Genomic DNA, 18,469 nt, shown 5'->3' on the forward strand with positions numbered 1-18,469 from the left:
GGATAAATGTCAGCAAACTAGGCTCACTAACAGCAGCAAAATAACTAGCTAGCAGTCTGCCTGACTAAACGCAGAACGTCAGCACACTGCTCTCTGATTGGCTAAACGGATCTGTCTCATCCCAAGTCTTTAGCTAAGATTTGACATGTTGAACCTCCAACAACCGACATGAGACGTTCTAAAACTAGACGGTTCAGATCAAGAACACTTCATTCCATAACTGCATAAAACCCTCTTGTCTCGGCTGTTGTATCTCAACTGGATTTTAGGTCCCTCCAACACAACAGGTGTGTTGTTCTATCGCTATAGGTTACCTGTGCTTTAAGGGGTGGCTAGGCAATAGCTGATTTGTGGCTATGGGTTACCTGTGCTTTAAGGGGTGGCTAGGTAATAGCTGATTTGTGGCTATGGGTTACCTGTGCTTTAAGGGGTGGCTAGGCAATAGCTGATTTGTGGCTATGGGTTACCTGTGCTTTAAGGGGTGGCTAGGTAATAGCTGATTTGTGGCTATGGGTTACCTGTGCTTTAAGGGGTGGCTAGGCAATAGCTGATTTGTGGCTATGGGTTACCTGTGCTGTAAGGGGTGGCTAGGCAATAGCTGATTTGTGGCAATGGGTTACCTGTGCTGTAAGGGGTGGCTAGGTAATAGCTGATTTGTGGCTATGGGTTACCTGTGCTGTAAGGGGTGGCTAGGTAATAGCTGATTTGTGGCTATGGGTTACCTGTGCTTTAAGGGGTGGCTAGGTAATAGCTGATTTGTGGCTATGGTCTACCTGTGCTGTGAGGGGTGGCTAAGCAATAGCTGATTTGTGGCTATGGTCTACCTGTGCTGTGAGGGGTGGCTAAGCAATAGCTGATTTGTGGCTATGGTCTACCTGTGCTGTGAGGGGTGGCTAAGCAATAGCTGATTTGTGGCTATGGTCTACCTGTGCTGTGAGGGGTGGCTAAGCAATAGCTGATTTGTGGCTATGGTCTACCTGTGCTGTATTTGTAATTGTATTGTCACCTTGGTCTAGCGTCCTGATCGATTGGACACAGGACTTCGCTTCTGATTACCTCAGCCGTATTCAGCTTTACTGATGTGCAGTGGTATATACCAGCAAGCATGCTTCATTAACCAAACCAATCTGGAGGTAATTAACGACCCACACCACACAAACTCATGGACACACACACAGAAGCTACGCTACGGAGGAAGGCCTCTCCTTCCTGTAGATCAATGCTACAGATGCTCCCAGGTTAATTAGGTGGATCCATTGGACAACAGGCTTCTGGATAGATACAACACACTGCACCTCTGTGGCCTGTTTGTGCCGAGGTATAGGAGTGTGTTTCTGCGTATTGGTGAGTTTGTGTGTGTGCATAGGTCAGTATGTGTACATGTAGACACCGACTACAGGTGGCATGGGGTCTGACAACCCTACAATAATTACACTCAGTGGCCAGTGTACTAGGTACACCTATCAAGTACCGGGTCAGTCGCCCCTTTTTCTCCAGAACAACCTGAATTCTTTGGGGCATGGAAATATGACTCAATTGGTATAAAAGGGACCTAATGTGTGCCAGAAAAACATTTCCCACACCATTACACCAGGATGGGACCATGGACTCATACTGCTAACGCCAAATCCTGACTCTGCCATCAGCATGACGCAACAGGAACCAGGATTCGTCGGACTATTCAATGTTTTTCCACTCCTCAATTGTCCAGTGTTGGTGATCACGTGCCAACTGGAGCAGCTTCCTCTTGTTTTTAGCTGATAGGAGTGGAACCCAGTGTGGTCGTCTGCTGCAATAGCCCATCGGTGACAAGGACGATGAGTTGTGCGTTTACGAAATGCCGTTCAGCACACCACTGTTGTACTGCACCGTTAGTTGCCTGTGGCCCGCCTGTTAGCTTGCAGGATTCTTGCCATTCCCCTTCGACCTATCATCAACGAGCTGTTTTCACCCACAGGACTGCTGACCTATCATCAACGAGCTGTTTTCACCCACAGGACTGCCGACCTATCATCAACGTGCTGTTTTCACCCACAGGACTGCCGACCTATCATCAACGAGCTGTTTTCACCCACAGGACTGCCCCTGACTGGATGTTTTTTGTTTGGCGCGCCATTCTCAGTAACCCTAGATGTGCAGGGGTGCACGTTTTGTTATTTTGGCCTAGCACTACACAGCTGATTCAAATGATCAAAACTTGATGATTAGTTGATTATTTGAATCAGCTGTGGTGGTAGGGCAAAAACCTTCAGCGTGCACCCCTCTGGGTCCCGAGGACCGAGTTTGGGAAACCCTACCCTAGACACTGTCGTGTGTGAAAAGCCCAGGAGGCTGGCCATTTCTGAGATACATACCACACTCAGTCACAGAGGTCACTTGTTTCGCCCATTCTAACCTTCAATCGAACAGTAGCTGAATGCCTCGGTGCCTGTCTGCCTGCTTTATATAGCAAGCCGTGGCCACATGACTCACTGTCTGTAGGAGCAAAACATCTTCGTGAACGAGGTGGTGTACCTAATAAACTGGCCACTGAGTGTAATTTGTAGCATACTGTTGACAATTCATATTGTTGGTGTGTGTGGGTTTTGTATTCAATGTCTGCGGTCAAAAGAGAGGTTCTGGTGACTCACCCTGGTCAAACTGCCTCTGCATGCTCTCCATTTCTGACTTGTTCCCACTCACCCTGTAGATCCCTTCAGTAGTGATACCTGAGAGAAGAGAGAGAGGAGACAGGAGCGAGAGAGAGAGAGCGAGCAGCGACAGACCAGCGAGAGAGAGAGAGAGAGAGAGAGAGAGAACAGCGAGAGAGAGAACAGCGAGAGAGAGCAGTGACAGAGAGCAGCGAGAGAGAGAGAGAGAGAGAGAGAGAGAGAGAGAACAGTGAGAGAGAGATGAGAGAGAAGAGAAGCGGAGAGAAGAGAGATTCAGTACACTTTATCCACAACGGTACACTTTACTTTCAACATAACATTTTTCATCCATCCAACTCACAGTCAGAACACACACACTCACAGACATCAATAACAACACAAGTCCTCCTGTAGCCTCTGTGTAAGGACTTCCAATAGAAAGTGCTGATAGAAGCAGTGTTCTATGCAAAGGTTGTGGAGTAATGAAACAACAGACACAGTGGAGACTATTAGTGGCCTGGCCTTGTGTGTGTGTCCCTCCCCCCAACCTGAGACAGAACATAAGCACTATCAATGAAACTCATAAAGCGTCAGTGCAGGCTTGCAGAAAGTGTTCCAGTGGGGCTTCTATAGTTCAAGATCCATAAACATGACTTAATGAACTCTGGTCCCATTTGTTCATCATCCCTCTCTTTCTCCTCCACTATTTGCTCATCATCTTCTCCTCTCTCTGCAATCCATGCCTTTACCACAGACATGGAGAGGACAAGGGTATGGACAGACAGTGAGTGAGAGCGAGAGAGAGGGAGGGAGGGAGGGAGACAAGGAGACAAATCCAGAGACAGGGAGAGGTGGGATGGAAAGGAGGCATCGATCCCCTCCTTCTGCAGATCAATTATCCACAAAAGCTTTTCTAGCCAGACTCCAGGGGAACAAGGGATGGAGAGAGAGATAGAGGGGGGAGAGGGGAGGAGGGAGACAGAGGGAAAACGGAGGGGAGAGGGAGTGAGTGGGGGAAGAGAGAAATAGAAGAGAATAAGAAAAGGAGAGAAGGAAGAGACATACTACATAATAATACATGCCATTTAGCAGAGGCTTTTATCCAAAGCGACTTACAAGAGTGAGTGCAAACACTTTCGCATTAGTGGCCCCAGCAGGATCCGGACCCACGACCCTGGCATAGGGCTGTTCTAGTTACCGTCACACCGGCAGTCACGAGGCATGAACAGAGTCACGAGTCACGACCGCAATCAAATTCCACGTGACCGCTGGAGTCACGGGTAACTAGTCTTCACCAAAACACCGCTCTGATGCTGCTGCTGGTCATTAGTAGCCTACCAAACTGGCTAACGGTCAGTCGCTAATGGCCTGTCGTTAATGGCCTGGTACTCAGGGCTCTATTGTCCCTCTAAACACTCTTGACATCAATGCAAATACAATCAAATCAATCAAACACTTAATTACAGCTCTGGCATTCAGAGTTTGACCGGAATAGGATCACCTGTCGCGCAGCGAGACAGCTCCTCATAGCTGCTTGATGCATGGAATGAAATAAGTGTTCCTATAGCCCAATGTTGTGCAACATTTCTATAGGCTATGCTATGCAATTGCGTGAGAAAATAGAGGTTTGATGGCCTCTATTAAAAAGAGGAGGATCTAATACATTGTAAGGATTTAATAAATTGTAAGGCTGCATGATGAGACTCTAATGATGATTTGAAAAAAAGTCACTTGAAAGGCTCTGCCTTGTTTTATTTGTGCAGGCTGTACATACTCCAATAGTCTCTCATTCACAATTTGACAAGCACTTGATAATGCCTCAAATTTCACACAGCATTCCCTTTGTGGCTGTAGTGTCACCGTAAAAAAATCCATGTCTTTTGTGGCCCGGAGTGCTGCGTTGTGCGCTTCTCCCTGAGTGTGCTGCGTTGTGCCCTTCTCCCTGAGTGTGCTGCGTTGTGCCCTTCTCCCTGAGTGTGCTGCGTTGTGCCCTTCTCCCTGAGTGTGCTGCTTGTGCCCTTCTCCCTGAGTGTGCTGCGTTGTGCCCTTCTCCCTGAGTGTGCTGCGTTGTGCCCTTCTCCCTGAGTGTGCTGCGTTGTGCCCTTCTCCCTGAGTGTGCTGCGCTGTGCCCTTCTCCCTGAGTGTGCTGCGTTGTGCCCTTCTCCCTGAGTGTGCTGAGTGGTGCCCTTCTCCCTGAGTGTGCTGCGTTGTGCCCTTCTCCCTGAGTGTTCTGCGTTGTGCCCTTCTCCCTGGGTGTGCTGCGTTGTGCCCTTCTCCCTGAGTGTGCTGCGTTGTGCCCTTCTCCCTGAGTGTGCTGCGTTGTGCCCTTCTCCCTGAGTGTGCTGCGTTGTGCCCTTCTCCCTGAGTGTGCTGCGTTGTGCCCTTCTCCCTGAGTGTGCTGCGCTGTGCCCTTCTCCCTGAGTGTGCTGCGTTGTGCCCTTCTCCCTGAGTGTGCCCTGAGTGTGCTGCGTGCCCTTCTCCCTGAGTGTGCTGCGTTGTGCCCTTCTCCCTGGGTGTGCTGCGTTGTGCCCTTCTCCCTGAGTGTGCTGCGTTGTGCCCTTCTCCCTGAGTGTGCTGCGTTGTGCCCTTCTCCCTGAGTGTGCTGCGTTGTGCCCTTCTCCCTGAGTGTGCTGCGTTGTGCCCTTCTCCCTGAGTGTGCTGAGTGTGCGTTGTGCCCTTCTCCCTGAGTGTGCTGCTCCCTGAGTTGTGCCCTTCTCCCTGAGTGTGCTGCGTTGTGCCCTTCTCCCTGAGTGTGCTGAGTGGTGCCCTTCTCCCTGAGTGTGCTGAGTGGTGCCCTTCTCCCTGAGTGTGCTGCGTTGTGCCCTTCTCCCTGAGTGTGCTGCGTTGTGCCCTTCTCCCTGAGTGTGCTGCGTTGTGCCCTTCTCCCTGAGTGTGCTGCGTTGTGCCCTTCTCCCTGAGTGTGCTGCGTTGTGCCCTTCTCCCTGAGTGTGCTGCTTGTGCCCTTCTCCCTGAGTGTGCTGCGTTGTGCCCTTCTTCCTGAGTGTGCTGCGTGTGCCCTTCTCCCTGAGTGTTGTGCCCTTCTCCCTGAGTGTGCCCGTTGTGCCCTTCTCCCTGAGTGTGCTGCGTTGTGCCCTTCTCCCTGAGTGTGCTGCGTTGTGCCCTTCTCCCTGAGTGTGCTGCGTTGTGCCCTTCTCCCTGAGTGTGCTGCGCTGTGCCCTTCTCCCTGAGTGTGCTGCGCTGTGCCCTTCTCCCTGAGTGTGCTGCGCTGTGCCCTTCTCCCTGAGTGCCCTTGCTGTGCCCTTCTCCCTGAGTGTGCTGCGTTGTGCCCTTCTCTGCCCCTTCTCCCTGAGTGTGCTGCGTTGTGCCCTTCTCCCTGAGTGTGCTGCGCTTGCCCTTCTCCCTGAGTTCTCCTGAGTGTGCTGCGCTGTGCCCTTCTCCCTGAGTGTGCTGCGCTGTGCCCTTCTCCCTGAGTGTGCTGCGCTGTGCCCTTCTCCCTGAGTGTGCTGCGCTGTGCCCTTCTCCCTGAGTGTGCTGCGCTGTGCCCTTCTCCCTGAGTGTGCTGCGCTGTGCCCTTCTCCCTGAGTGTGCTGACCAATCCGAAGCGTCTCTCACTCCCACGGCTCTCCGTCACGTGATCCAGTCTTTCTCACAGGCTACAAGTTAAGACAGACACATCGGGGGACGCAAATGCACGCGTCTTTATCCAGTTCCGAGGTGCGTATTGAAGATATTGGATGAACTGTCCACATGTACTTTTCGTCAGCCAACAAAAGGTGAGTAGGCCTAACGAAAAGCAAAAGCACTAGCCTATGTCAATCTACTATCCCCCATAGTACAAAAGTCCCTATTCTGTTCTGTGTGAGAAATAAATAGTCCAAACAATCTGGGGCGTGATAGATCTCAAATTAATACAACCACCTAGCATCAACAATGCATGCATTTTCATGGTGAAATTGTCCAAAACTTGAAACTCATGCGCTGCTTATATATGCCAATTAGGCTCTACGCCCCTTGTAAAGTGGATTAATGTGCTTCATTTTAAAACCTCTCTAGGCTAGGGGGCGGTATTTTCATGTCCGGATGAAAAGCGTGCCCAAAGTAAACTGCCTGCTACTCAGGTCCAGAAGCTAGGATATGCATGTTATTAGTATATTTGGATAGAGAACACTCTGAAGTTTCTAAAACGGTTTGAATAATGTCTGTGAGTATAACAGAACTTATTTGTCAGGCAAAACCCCGAGGACAAACCATCCAGGAGTTTTTTTTTTTTAGGTCACTCTCTTTTCAATTTTCTATGTGGATCTAGATTTCTAAGGCACTTGCTTGCAGTTCCTATTGCTTCCACTAGATGTCAACAGTCTTTAGAAATCGGTTGATGTTTTTCCTTTTTGTAATGAAGTAGGGCTGTTCAGAACGAGGGTTGAGTCTAGTGTAGTGTTTGGGGCGCGTGACCTGAAAGCTCGCTCCACTTTGTTAATATCCGCTATTGAACGCAGTTTATCCCGTCTTAAATTTGATCGATGATTTACGTTAAAAAAAATACCTAAAGTTGTATTAGGAAAGTTGTTTGAAATGTTTGGACAAAGATTACAGGTAACTTATTAGATATTTTGTAGTCATGTTGCGTGAGTTGAAACTAATTTGGTGTATTGCACTTTTCTAATCATTTCATTTGAATTTGCCGCTCTGCCATTTCACCGGATGCCGTTAACGGGATTTGATCCCTAAGAAGTTTAAAGAAGTTATTTGGCCACTTTATTTATGATATAAACCTTATTAAAACATTGGCCTATGGGCTAGGCTACATGAGGTGTGCGACTACGATTTGAACAAGTCGCAGCAAAAAAAAGGCCTATTCTTATGCTGGGCATAATTCACAAGTGATAATGTATCATTCACAAGTGATAATGTATCATTCACAAGTGACAGGCTAACATTGTCACCCATCAGACTATTCTTGATTTAATCTTCTCTTTACATATACTAAATAATATATGTGACATTTGTTTTGATTTAAAATGGACCATTATCATGTACCTGAATAGAAACATGTCATCTATGCACTGAAATAGCGAATGGATGACGCTTTTCCCCGTGGTTCATTTTCATGCCAGTCAGGTAAGCTGCACTCCTGTAAATATAAGCAATGTGCTTAATATTAGGAAAGTTGAGAAATAAGTATAGTAGGCCTAGCCTATAGAAAGCTGATGGGATCCTCTTTTTTTACTCGCTATCACTCTGTTTTCACTCGCAAGTGCATAGCCTACATAAATGTTGCGCAACATGGGCTCTCATGCAGTGTTTGATTCGATTTTCGAATGCATTTGCATTGACGTCATAGTGATTAGAGGGACATTAGAGTGATGAGTACCAGGCAGTTAGCAAGTTTGGTAGGATACTAATGACCAGCAGCAGCATCAGAACTTGGAGAAGCCTAATTACCATGAATTTGACTGCCTTCATGACTTGTGACTGCCAACAGCCAGTTTGTGTCAAGAACTGCAACGCTGCTGGATTTTTCACGCTCAACAGTTTCTAGTGGGTATCAAGAATGGTCCACCGCCCAAAGGACATCCAGCATTACTTGATATGACTGTGGGAAGCAATGGAGTCAACATGGGCCAGCATCCCTGTGGAATTCTTTCCACACCTTGCAGAGTCAATGCCCTGGCAAATTGAGGCAGTTCTTGGGGGCAAGTGTTCCTAATGTTTGGTATACACCTCCCTCTGTCCGAGCGTAGCGTCGGACGGAGCCACAGTGCCTCCCGAACCCCCCGGTCTCAGTATCTATGCTGCAATAGTCTGTGCAGGGGGGCTAGGGTCAGTCTGTCCTCTCTGGTGTAATTACCTTGTCTTATCTAGTGACTGGTATGAACATAAGTATGCTCCTTCTAATTCTCTCATCTCTTTCTCCCCCCTCCCGGAGGACCTGAGCCCTAGGACCATCTAGTCTGAAGACTCCTGGCCGTGCCAGTCTCCAGTCCCGTCCGCCTGGATGTGCTGCTGCTCCAGTTTCAAATGTTCTGCCTTTGGCTATGGATCCCTGACCTGTTCACCAAACGTTCTACCTTTTCCCGGACCTGCTGTTTTTCGACTCTCTCCTCCTCTTCCTCCCCTGCTGTGTCGACCTTTGAATGTTTGGCTATGAAAAGCCAACTGACATTTACTCCTGAGGTACTGACCTGACCTACAACCACTGTGATTATTATTTGACCCTGCTGGTCATCTATGAACGTTTGAACAAATCTTGAAGAACGATCTGGCCTTAATGGCCATGTACTCTTATAATCTCCACCCGGCACAGCCAGGAAAGGACTGGCCACCCCTCAGAGTCTGGTCCCTCTCTAGGCTTCTTCCTAGGTCCCTGCCTTTCTAGGGAGTTTTTCCTAGCCACCGTGTTTCTATATCTGCATTGCTTGCTCTTCATGGTTTAAGACTGGGTTTCTGTATAAGCATTTTGTGATTTAAAAGGGCTTTACAAATACATTTCATATGATACATTGGTAGGTTATATGTAAAAGACTAGATTAAACTGAGAATAGTCTGATGGGTGAGAATACTATGACGTTCTTGTCAAATTGTGAATGAGAGACTGATGAAGTGTGTGCAGCCTGTGCAAGAATCAGAGCAGAGCCCATGTCTCTCATGCAACTTTATAATGTATTACAAGTCAAAACATGTAGCCTAATGTTTGTATCACAACTAAAGTTGCATAAATATCTAAACTAAGCGTATAGAAGGACCTGTTTCTTTCTGAACCGCTCAACACGGGATAGCCGCATGAGCGCACTCCCATCTACCCAAATCGTTTCTGAAAAACATCATTGACCTTTTATTCAGCTATGTTCAAATGTATTCTTCTTACTCTAAAATAATGCCCTTGGAAATGATAGGCAAATCTTGTCTGCTAAATCAACTAGTATAGCCCACAGCCATATGGCATAACCAGATCAGGGCATAACAAAGACGACTCAGAATATTCTGTCCTCCTTCATATCATGTTTTTTGTTTGTTTTTAGACCTGCCTAAAATAAATCACGGATTTATTGTTATGGTGTAGGCATGACAATCACCGGCTGACAAAATGTAATGACCGCCACAGCCCTACTCTGGCATGCTACCTTCATGCTCGTACCATACAGAGCCAGAGTGAGGCAACAAGGACAGAGGAGGAGAGAGATATAGACATGGGGGGGGGATGGCAGTCAAGAGGTAGAGGTTAACTATCATCACCTTCTTTGTTCTGAGGTTTCCTTTCATCTGCAGCGACCGGGGTCAAACCAAACACGAGCACTTCCTGTGTACGGGTAACCTACATCCTGTCTGAGCGATCATCTCTTGCTTCTACAGGACTATCCCATCTCACCACATAATCATGACAATATTAAATTCACATTACATTTCCTTCCCCTCGTCTCACCCATTTCTCTTCCATCTACAGTATAACATCGACACCCTCAAGTAACGTCCCAAACACATACATCCATGATAAGCACTAAACATGTGTGAACAGCTCTCTCTCGCTTCCCAACACTCATTCATCGTTACAATTCATGACAACTGCTGTGAAAAGCAAAAACACTCACTCCACAGACAGACAGACGGACGGACGGATGGACGGACGAGAGAGAGAGAAAGAGAGAGAGAGAGAAAGGGGCAGTTGGCTCCGGCATTGGCTTCCGGAGGCGCGATGGCACAGCGTCTCGGACAAGGGTCAGACTGATCCTCAGCTCAGATGTAGGGTGTGTCTCAGGGCCCCGTCGCCGCCGGCAACAAGCAGCCGTTTTTTACAGGCCACCCCGGAGACACTCCATCACTGGCTGCTGCCCTTTATGTCACTGTGGAGCCCGCTAGAACGAGGAGACATGCCCACGCAGGCTAACACACATTCTCCATCTCAATACCCACAAGGAGAACACAGAACTCACCGAGTGGCAACAGAAGCACTACTCCGTATGGAGACTTAAGGAAGGGATGGAGAGAGAGAGAGAGAGAGAGAGAGAGACGGTGAGAGAGAGAGAGAGAGAGAGAGAGAGACGGTGAGAGAGAGAGAGAGAGAGAGAGAGAGAGAGTGAGAGAGAGAGAGAGAGAGAGAGAGAGAGACGGTGAGAGAGAGAGAGAGAGAGAGAGAGAGAGAGAGAGAGAGAGAGGTGAGAGAGAGAGAGAGAGAGAGAGAGAGAGAGGTGAGAGAGAGAGAGAGAGAGACGGTGAGAGAGAGAGAGAGAGAGAGAGACGGTGAGAGAGAGAGAGAGAGAGAGGTGAGAGAGAGAGAGAGAGAGAGAGAGACGGTGAGAGAGAGAGAGAGAGAGAGAGAGACGGTGAGAGAGAGAGAGAGAGAGAGAGAGAGAGAGAGGTGAGAGAGAGAGAGAGAGAGAGAGAGAGAGAGAGAGGACGGTGAGAGAGAGAGAGAGAGAGAGACGGAGAGAGAGAGAGAGAGAGAGAGAGAGAGACGGTGAGAGAGAGAGAGAGAGAGAGAGAGAGAGAGAGAGAGAGAGAGAGAGAGAGACGAGAGAGAGAGAGAGAGAGAGAGAGAGAGAGACGGTGAGAGAGAGAGAGAGACGGTGAGAGAGAGAGAGAGAGAGAGAGAGAGACGGTGAGAGAGAGAGAGAGAGACGGTGAGAGAGAGAGAGAGAGAGAGAGAGAGAGAGAGAGAGAGAGAGAGAGAGACGGTGGAAGAGAGAGAAAGTAAGACGTTCAAAAAGGGGAAGGGATGGAAAGAGAATAGCAGTGGCAAAAGTGTGAGAGGGATTCGGGTAACGAGAGGGAGGACAGAGGGAGAAACTGGTGGAGGACGAGTGGGGGTGGAGAGAGCGCCCTTACACAGACATTGAGAGGGTGATGGACGAAGGATAAGAGAGGCTGTGTATAGGATTGCAGACAACAGTAGGCTGCTCAGACAACAGTAGGGTGGGTATGTATTTTTGGTATAGGGTGAGGGAGAGGGGAAGGATTTCGGTCTGCTCCATAACGCCACTTATCCCCCTTAACACCCTGGACACCTTTAGAGTTACAGTCATAGGAGAGTCCTCTGCTTCTCCTCTGTCATACTCAACTAAAAGGAGGGGGAACAAGAAAGACACAGGCACACGTACACTCACACACAGCGAGACACGCGCACACCCACGCACGCACAAACACACATTTGATCCCTGACTAAGTTCATTTTACAGCAATAATATTACAGTACACTACCGTAATAAGTAAAGACACACTGTAGATCATTTTAGTGAGCATGTTGGTACGTAAAGCTCTGGAGACTAACACCATTGAATGTCAGGATGCCGTAATGAACAAAAATAGCCTCCGTGACTTATAAAACTGGACGGCACATTAAAGTTTGAGTCGGAGTGTGCCTGTCAGTGTGTGAGTGTGTTTAACATTGACAAGTGTTTCTAATGCTACTCATGTAAAGCATTTGCGTGTGTCGCCATCTGAGCGCGTTTGCGCGCGTGTGCATATTTTTGTGCATGCCTTTATTTATTTGTGTTTGTGCACTCACTCCATGGTGAGAGTGTAATCAGAGGATGTGGCGAAGGGATGTGTGTTGTGTTGCTGCAGTGGGTTCCTTCTCCCTCCCGGTGCACACAGAGAAATAGCTGAACCCAAAGGTTGATCTAATTTCCTGCTCTGTGATATCGATCTGAAGGAGGGAGCTATAGGACAGAGGATTACCACTACCCCACTGCATCTGAACTCAGACAGAGAGAGCGAGCGAGAGAGAGTGTGAGAGAGAGAGAGAGAGAGTGAGAGATAGAGAGAGAGACAGACAGACAGACAGACAGACAGACAGACAGACAGACAGACAGACAGACAGACAGAGTGGCAGGGCGAGAGAGAGGCAGGGCGAGACAGGGGCAGCACGAGACAAAGGCAGCGCGAGACAGGCAGAGAAAGGACCTGGAGGCAGAGGAGGGCAGAGCGAGACAGAGGAGGGCAGAGCGAGACAGAGGCAGAGAGGCAGAGGTAGAGAGGCAGAGGTAGAGAGGCAGAGGGGGCAAGGAAAAGAGACAGGGGTATAGGAAAACTAAGCAGATGAGGACAGTGGGTAGAGAGGAGTGGTGAAAGAAAGAGACTAGATGGAGAGAGAGTCAAAGGAGGACACGAGGGAATCTGCAGGGGAAGAGAGGAGAGGAAACGGTGGATTAGGGGAGAAAAGAGGGAGGCAGGCAGGAGAGAAACCAAGGAGGTGGTGTGTGTGTCCCACTACACATGCCCCTTGTGGTAGCTAAATGCACTCAGGTGGGCGAGGGTGGCAGCGAGAGCCTCACTGGTGCCCCGACTCAAATGCGTATCTCTGCTCCCTTTACCCAGATACAGCAGCACAGATGCGTCTGACTGTAATCCGTGTGTGGGAATGGTTTAATCAGACAAGAGCTTGCCCAGGAATGCACTGCCAAAAATGTCAATAAGGCATGTCATTGCTTTGGCATCCACACACAAACACAACAACACGCAGAATGGCGTGATCCCCGCTGTCCATTCTACACCGAATGCTCTCATTTGCTTCATGGAATCATTTCCCCTGCTTGAGTGTCAAAGGTGTTTCATGTAATAATGTCACTGTGCATTCAGACCTGTCACTTCAACCACCTTCCCGAGACACACACACGCACGCACGCACGCAAACACACACACACACACACACACACTAGTCCCCTACGGTGCTTGAGTAACAGCTGGTGTTAGGCTGAGCAACGTGCCCTTTGTGGGCCCAGGGCAGGGGTAGCATGAGGACCATTAGGGCAGAGCGTAGCAACAGGGTTAACTGAGCCCAGGCCCATCTGTGCACCCCGTTCCACAGGGAGACAGAGAGAGAGACACACACACAGAGTTAGGGAGATACACACACACACAGAGAGACAGTCAACAGAGAGACAGTCAACCTGCTCCACACACACACGAACACACCCTTTCAAACTCTCTCACACATCAACGTGCACGCGCACCCACGCAAGCACACACTAACCCAGAAGCACTGCATAAAACTCTCCCTTGTACAGAACTAATGCAGACCACACAGCACCACGAGCACTGTTATTATGAGGTGTCCAACACAACATAGAGGCTACTTCCCAAATGGTAACCTATTCCCTATATAGTGCACTACTTTTGACCAGGGCCGCTGCTGACTGTCACGAAGGCCACCTACAGCGCCACAGGCAAACACTAGCAGCAGAACAACTCCAACAGAGAGAGACATCCAGCTCTCTTATCACAGGCACAGCTCTGTGAAAACATCAGAAGCTTCCTCCGGAGAGAACCACAGTCCCCCCAGAAACTACTGATAAATCACTGACTGGGGATTCATAGGAGAGGGAGAGGAATATAACGGAAAGGTAGAGGTATGTTGGCTGAAAGTGAAAACTGTGAAAAGGGGAGAGAGAGGGAGAGAGTGCGAGCGAGAGAGAGAGAGAGAGAGAGAGGGAGAGAGCGAGTGCGAGAGAAAGAGGGAGAGAGCGAGAGGGAGAGAGAGAGAGAGCGAGACCTTGCTGATACTGAGGTCAGAAACGGCTTGTGACCTTTGCTCCCTGAATAGTGATGTGCCACCCACTCCCTCTATATGCCCCTGTATAGATCTTTTCCACAGTCTCAGTAATCAATAGCATCCACTCAGAACAACAATTACAGCCACTGTGTAATGCGTGTAATCTTACCTGTTGCCTCAATATATCGGATGCACTTGTCGATGAAGAGCGGGATGGGTCGGTCAGGTGTCACCACGTTGGCCAATGGCACGCCAAAGTAGTTGCTTTCTACTTTGGATACGGAGTGCCTGGGCTTGGGCCGCGGTTTCTGAGAGAGGGACGGAGGGAGAGATCGATGAGAACGAGGAGAGCGGCATTTTCGTTTCTGTTCATTATCCACCCGAGACATGGATTGATCTTTAGACCATAGACATGGGCACAATTTGAACACACGTATCACCATACTTTCATTCTTAACATGGGCATCGAATATCAGCCAACACAACACAACCCACATACGCATCCTTGCAGCAGACTCTTCTCAAGGCCTAAGCTGATAAGAATCATACATTCCTGTCTCGGGCTGTCTGAGTGATACACATCTCCGTTCCACTTTTCACCTCTCTATGTTTTCTTTATCCTCCGCACTCTCTTTCCTCTCCCTTGTCATACTCTCTTTCCTCTCCCTTGTCATACTCTCTTTCCTCTCCCTTGTCATACTCTCTTTCCTCTCCCTTGTCATACTCTCTTTCCTCTCCCTTGGTCATACTCTCTTTCCACGACACTGCATTCCCCGGGCATTACCCCAACCCGAAAAACGTTCTTAAGTTTCTAAGAGGTCCCTAACTTACTGCTGTTATCAGAATTCAATTCTATCTTGTAAGCTACTACGGCTACTTCGGTGCCGTTCAAGCCTTTCAGACAGACTGAGCTGAGAGCTGGGGCAGAGCTCCACGGCTGGCTAGCTACTGGGGCTGGAGAGCCGTAGGACTGTCAGGCAGAGAGCAGAGCAGAGCGGCGCAGCATGATCTTCTGAGTGAGCCTAGCCGCCCTTGTCCGGCCGATCTGCTCCAGTTACCCCACTCCATTACTTTACCCACCACCACCGCCCTGCCCACCACCCTACATTCCCCTGGCTGCAGTCACAACCCCAAAACTCTGCTTTTCACGCCTGCCTTATTGTTCTTGTTTTATGAGGCCCCATCCTTGCAATCTGTCTCTCCTTTTGTTTAACTTCTTTGGGGTAGGGGGCAGTATTTTCACGTCCGGATGAAACGCGCGCCCAGAGTAAACTGCCTGCTACTCAGGCCCAGATGCTAGGATATGCATATTATTAGTAGATTTGGATAGAAAACACTATGACGTTTCTAAAACTGTCCAACATCCAACCAGGAAGTGGGAAATCTGAGGTTTGTAGCTTTTCAAGTCTTGGCCTATCTAACATACAGTGTCTGTGGGATCATATTGCACTTCCCAAGGCTTCCACTAGATGTCAACAGTCTTTAGAACCTTGTTTCAGGCTTCTACTGTGAAGTGGGAGAGACAAGAGCTGATTGAGTCATGGGTCTGCTAGAAGGCCATGTGCTCAGTCAGGCGCACTCCCGTGAGAGTTAGCTCCGTTCCCTTTCATTTCTAAAGATAAAGGAATTCTCCGGTCGAAACATTATTGAAGATTTATGATAACAACATCCTAAAGATTGATTATATACATAGTTTGACATGTTTCTACAAACTGTAATATAACTGTTTTGACTTTGTCTGGACCTAGTGCCTGCGCATTTGGATTACTGTACTAAATGTGTGAACAAAAAGGAGGTATTTGGACATAAATGACTTTATCAAACAAAACTAACATTTATTGTGGAACTGGGATTCCTGGGAGTGCATTCTGATGAAGATCATCAAAGGTAAGTGAATATTTATAATGATATTTCTGACTTTTGTTGACTCCATAACATGGCCGGTATCTGTATTGCTTGGTCTCTGAGCACTGTACTTTTTTGAAATCTGACACAGCGGTTGCATTAAGGAGAAGTATATCTTTAATTCCATGCATAACAGTTGTATTTACAGAGTATTTCTGTAAATTGATGTAGCTCTCTGCACTTTCACCGGATGTTTTGGAGGCAAATCATAACGCGCCAATGTAAACAGAGATTTTTGGATATAAATATGAACTTTATCGAACAAAACATACATGTATTGTGTAACATGAAGTCCTATGAGTGCCATCTGATGAAGATCATCAAAGGTTAGTGATTCATTTTTATCTCTATTTCTGCTTTTTGTGACTCCTCTCTTTGCTGTAAAAATGGCAGTTTTTTGTGACTAGGTACTGACCTAACATAATCGCATGGTATGCTTTTGTCGTAAAGCCTTTTTGAAATCGGACACTGTGGTGGGATTAACAACAAGTGTATCTTTAAAATGGTGTATAATACATCTATGTTTGAGGAATTTTAATTATGAGATTTCTGTTGTTTGAATCTGGCGGCCTGCACTTTCACTGGATGTTGGTCAGGTGGGACATTAGCGTCCCACGTACCCTAGAGAGGTTAACTGATTTGAGAACAGTTTCACCTTTCTAGCCAATTGCGCATTGCTCTCTTACCCCCTCGTTGGAGAGAGCGAGAGAGATAGAGAGAGAAGAGAAAGAACAAGATAGAGAGAGACCTCAAGTCAGCCAGACACAGTCTGAGGTGAGTGTATATGAACAGGGAGAAATGGGTTAGTTAGCTTCCACTGTGTACTCACTGCTGAGGCCTAACGGCAGCCAAGCAGAGACAGGACTGGCTGATTCTACCCTGACCTCAGGTCAGACTTACAGGAACACTATTTGTTGATTATAATGAACCAAATGTGTGGTGCCCTAAGGGCACGCTAGGCTACAGCTGGTTCTATAGTGACCCTCATCAATAGAGAGACAGCTGATCTGGGAACCTGATGACCTTGTTTTGGCTCCCATTAAGTAATAAAGACTCTAATGTAAGTGGAGCGGGGGCACAGGCCCCAGATCAGCCCTACGGCTGTGCTCTGCAGTAAGGGGAGTAGCTAGCTTAGTCCCATTAAGCAGTTTTGTTTTATTTGTTTTGGGTGGTTAAATTAAGTTCCCCCTATACTGGTTCCGCCAACTAATTCTCTCTAGATGTGTGATGTTACGGAGCATCATTCAGGATATATAAAACACTCATATAGTTTATGGCGTAAAGGGACATCATCACTGTGTGTGAAAACATAAATCGCCTGTCCTCCCTCCTGACACCAAAGGTAATTATCACCCACCCACAGCCAGGCAGGCAGACACACAGCGACAGGGTGGTTTGTGTCTCTCCCCCAGCCAGTCTAATCATATACACTGCCTTCGCTCCCACTTAGGTGGCACTTATGTCAGCCTTTCTGTGTGAATGGGAACTATGGCAGGCAGATACGACTGACGGCTTTGGGTCAAATGTTTCACTGCAGAGTGTCTGAGGAGAGGGAGGGTGCAGATTGTGCAAGAGAGGGGAGGGAGGGCAAAGTGAGGCTGACGCCCATGTCGGAGTCCGATGTTCCCTCAATCCCTCTTCATCAGCAGGGAGGTTCAAGAGAGGCGGAGTCGGAGAATGAGGAAGGGAAGGAGAATGTGTGGGAGGAGGAGGAAATAAACCCAGGGCATGTCCCACTAGTCTCTGGGCATGTTTTGCTGAGGCACTAGAGCACTACTGAAAACATGCCGCACAGCTGGACCACTCAGCTGCCAATCACTCTCTATTCCCTTCATTCGGTGAGACTGCCCCCTATCACGCTCTTAGGGCAGGTCTGACTTCATGCACTGATGCAACAGGGAACTCTACGGATTAGAAAGACAGCCCATCTGGGCACAGGGCATGTCATAAACCTATTGGGTTTACTCTGCACAGATCTACTTACCGAAGGGAACGTTTCAAAAAAGAACTAACCAGCCTATGGGACTGCAACTAGGGCTGTAGCAGTAACAAGGTTTGTCATTTGGGATGAGTGAGTGGGTTCGAGCTAGGGATGCTATTATCTGAGATCAAACACAACTGCTGTACAGAGAGACAGTGCGGAGGGGGGAGAGGGGGCGGTAAAATAATTATCTCTTTTTTTACTCTCGTTAATGCCCTCGTTCACGTGGCCGCTGAAAGAAATGGCCAACTAAGCTGGCAAACATGTAACTTCAGTTTTAATGGTGTTTGTGTCAAATTATAACGAGCCATGTCAGCATGGGTTAAAGTTTGAGAATTTTGTCCATTCGTGAAATAATGACAGCACCACACACATAAACACATGTACATTCAGGGCAACACATTAAAACAGTTTCTCTGAGCTGGGTGAGATCAATAGCTGAAGTTTCCCTCTGCTTCCGGGCCATGATTGGGCGGGTTTGGAGGACTCCAGCGGCGCAGGAGAAAA

General features: G+C 48.2%; 1 protein-coding gene across 1 annotated transcript in view; it reads right to left on the bottom strand.

The window, feature by feature from the left end:
• The window catches only part of LOC115137078 (rho GTPase-activating protein 35-like), an 81,558-nt gene that overhangs the window by 7,713 nt on the left and 55,376 nt on the right, over positions 1-18,469 (bottom strand). Inside the window, exons 3-4 of the mRNA XM_029673110.2 lie at positions 14,246-14,384; positions 2,631-2,708 (exon numbers count right to left, since the gene is read on the bottom strand). Coding sequence (XP_029528970.2) covers positions 2,631-2,708; positions 14,246-14,384 — 217 coding nt within the window. The remainder of the gene's footprint in view (positions 1-2,630; positions 2,709-14,245; positions 14,385-18,469) is intronic.

Source organism: Oncorhynchus nerka, linkage group LG11 (genome assembly GCF_034236695.1).
Source record: "Oncorhynchus nerka isolate Pitt River linkage group LG11, Oner_Uvic_2.0, whole genome shotgun sequence".
Classification (NCBI taxonomy): Eukaryota; Metazoa; Chordata; class Actinopteri; order Salmoniformes; family Salmonidae; genus Oncorhynchus; species Oncorhynchus nerka.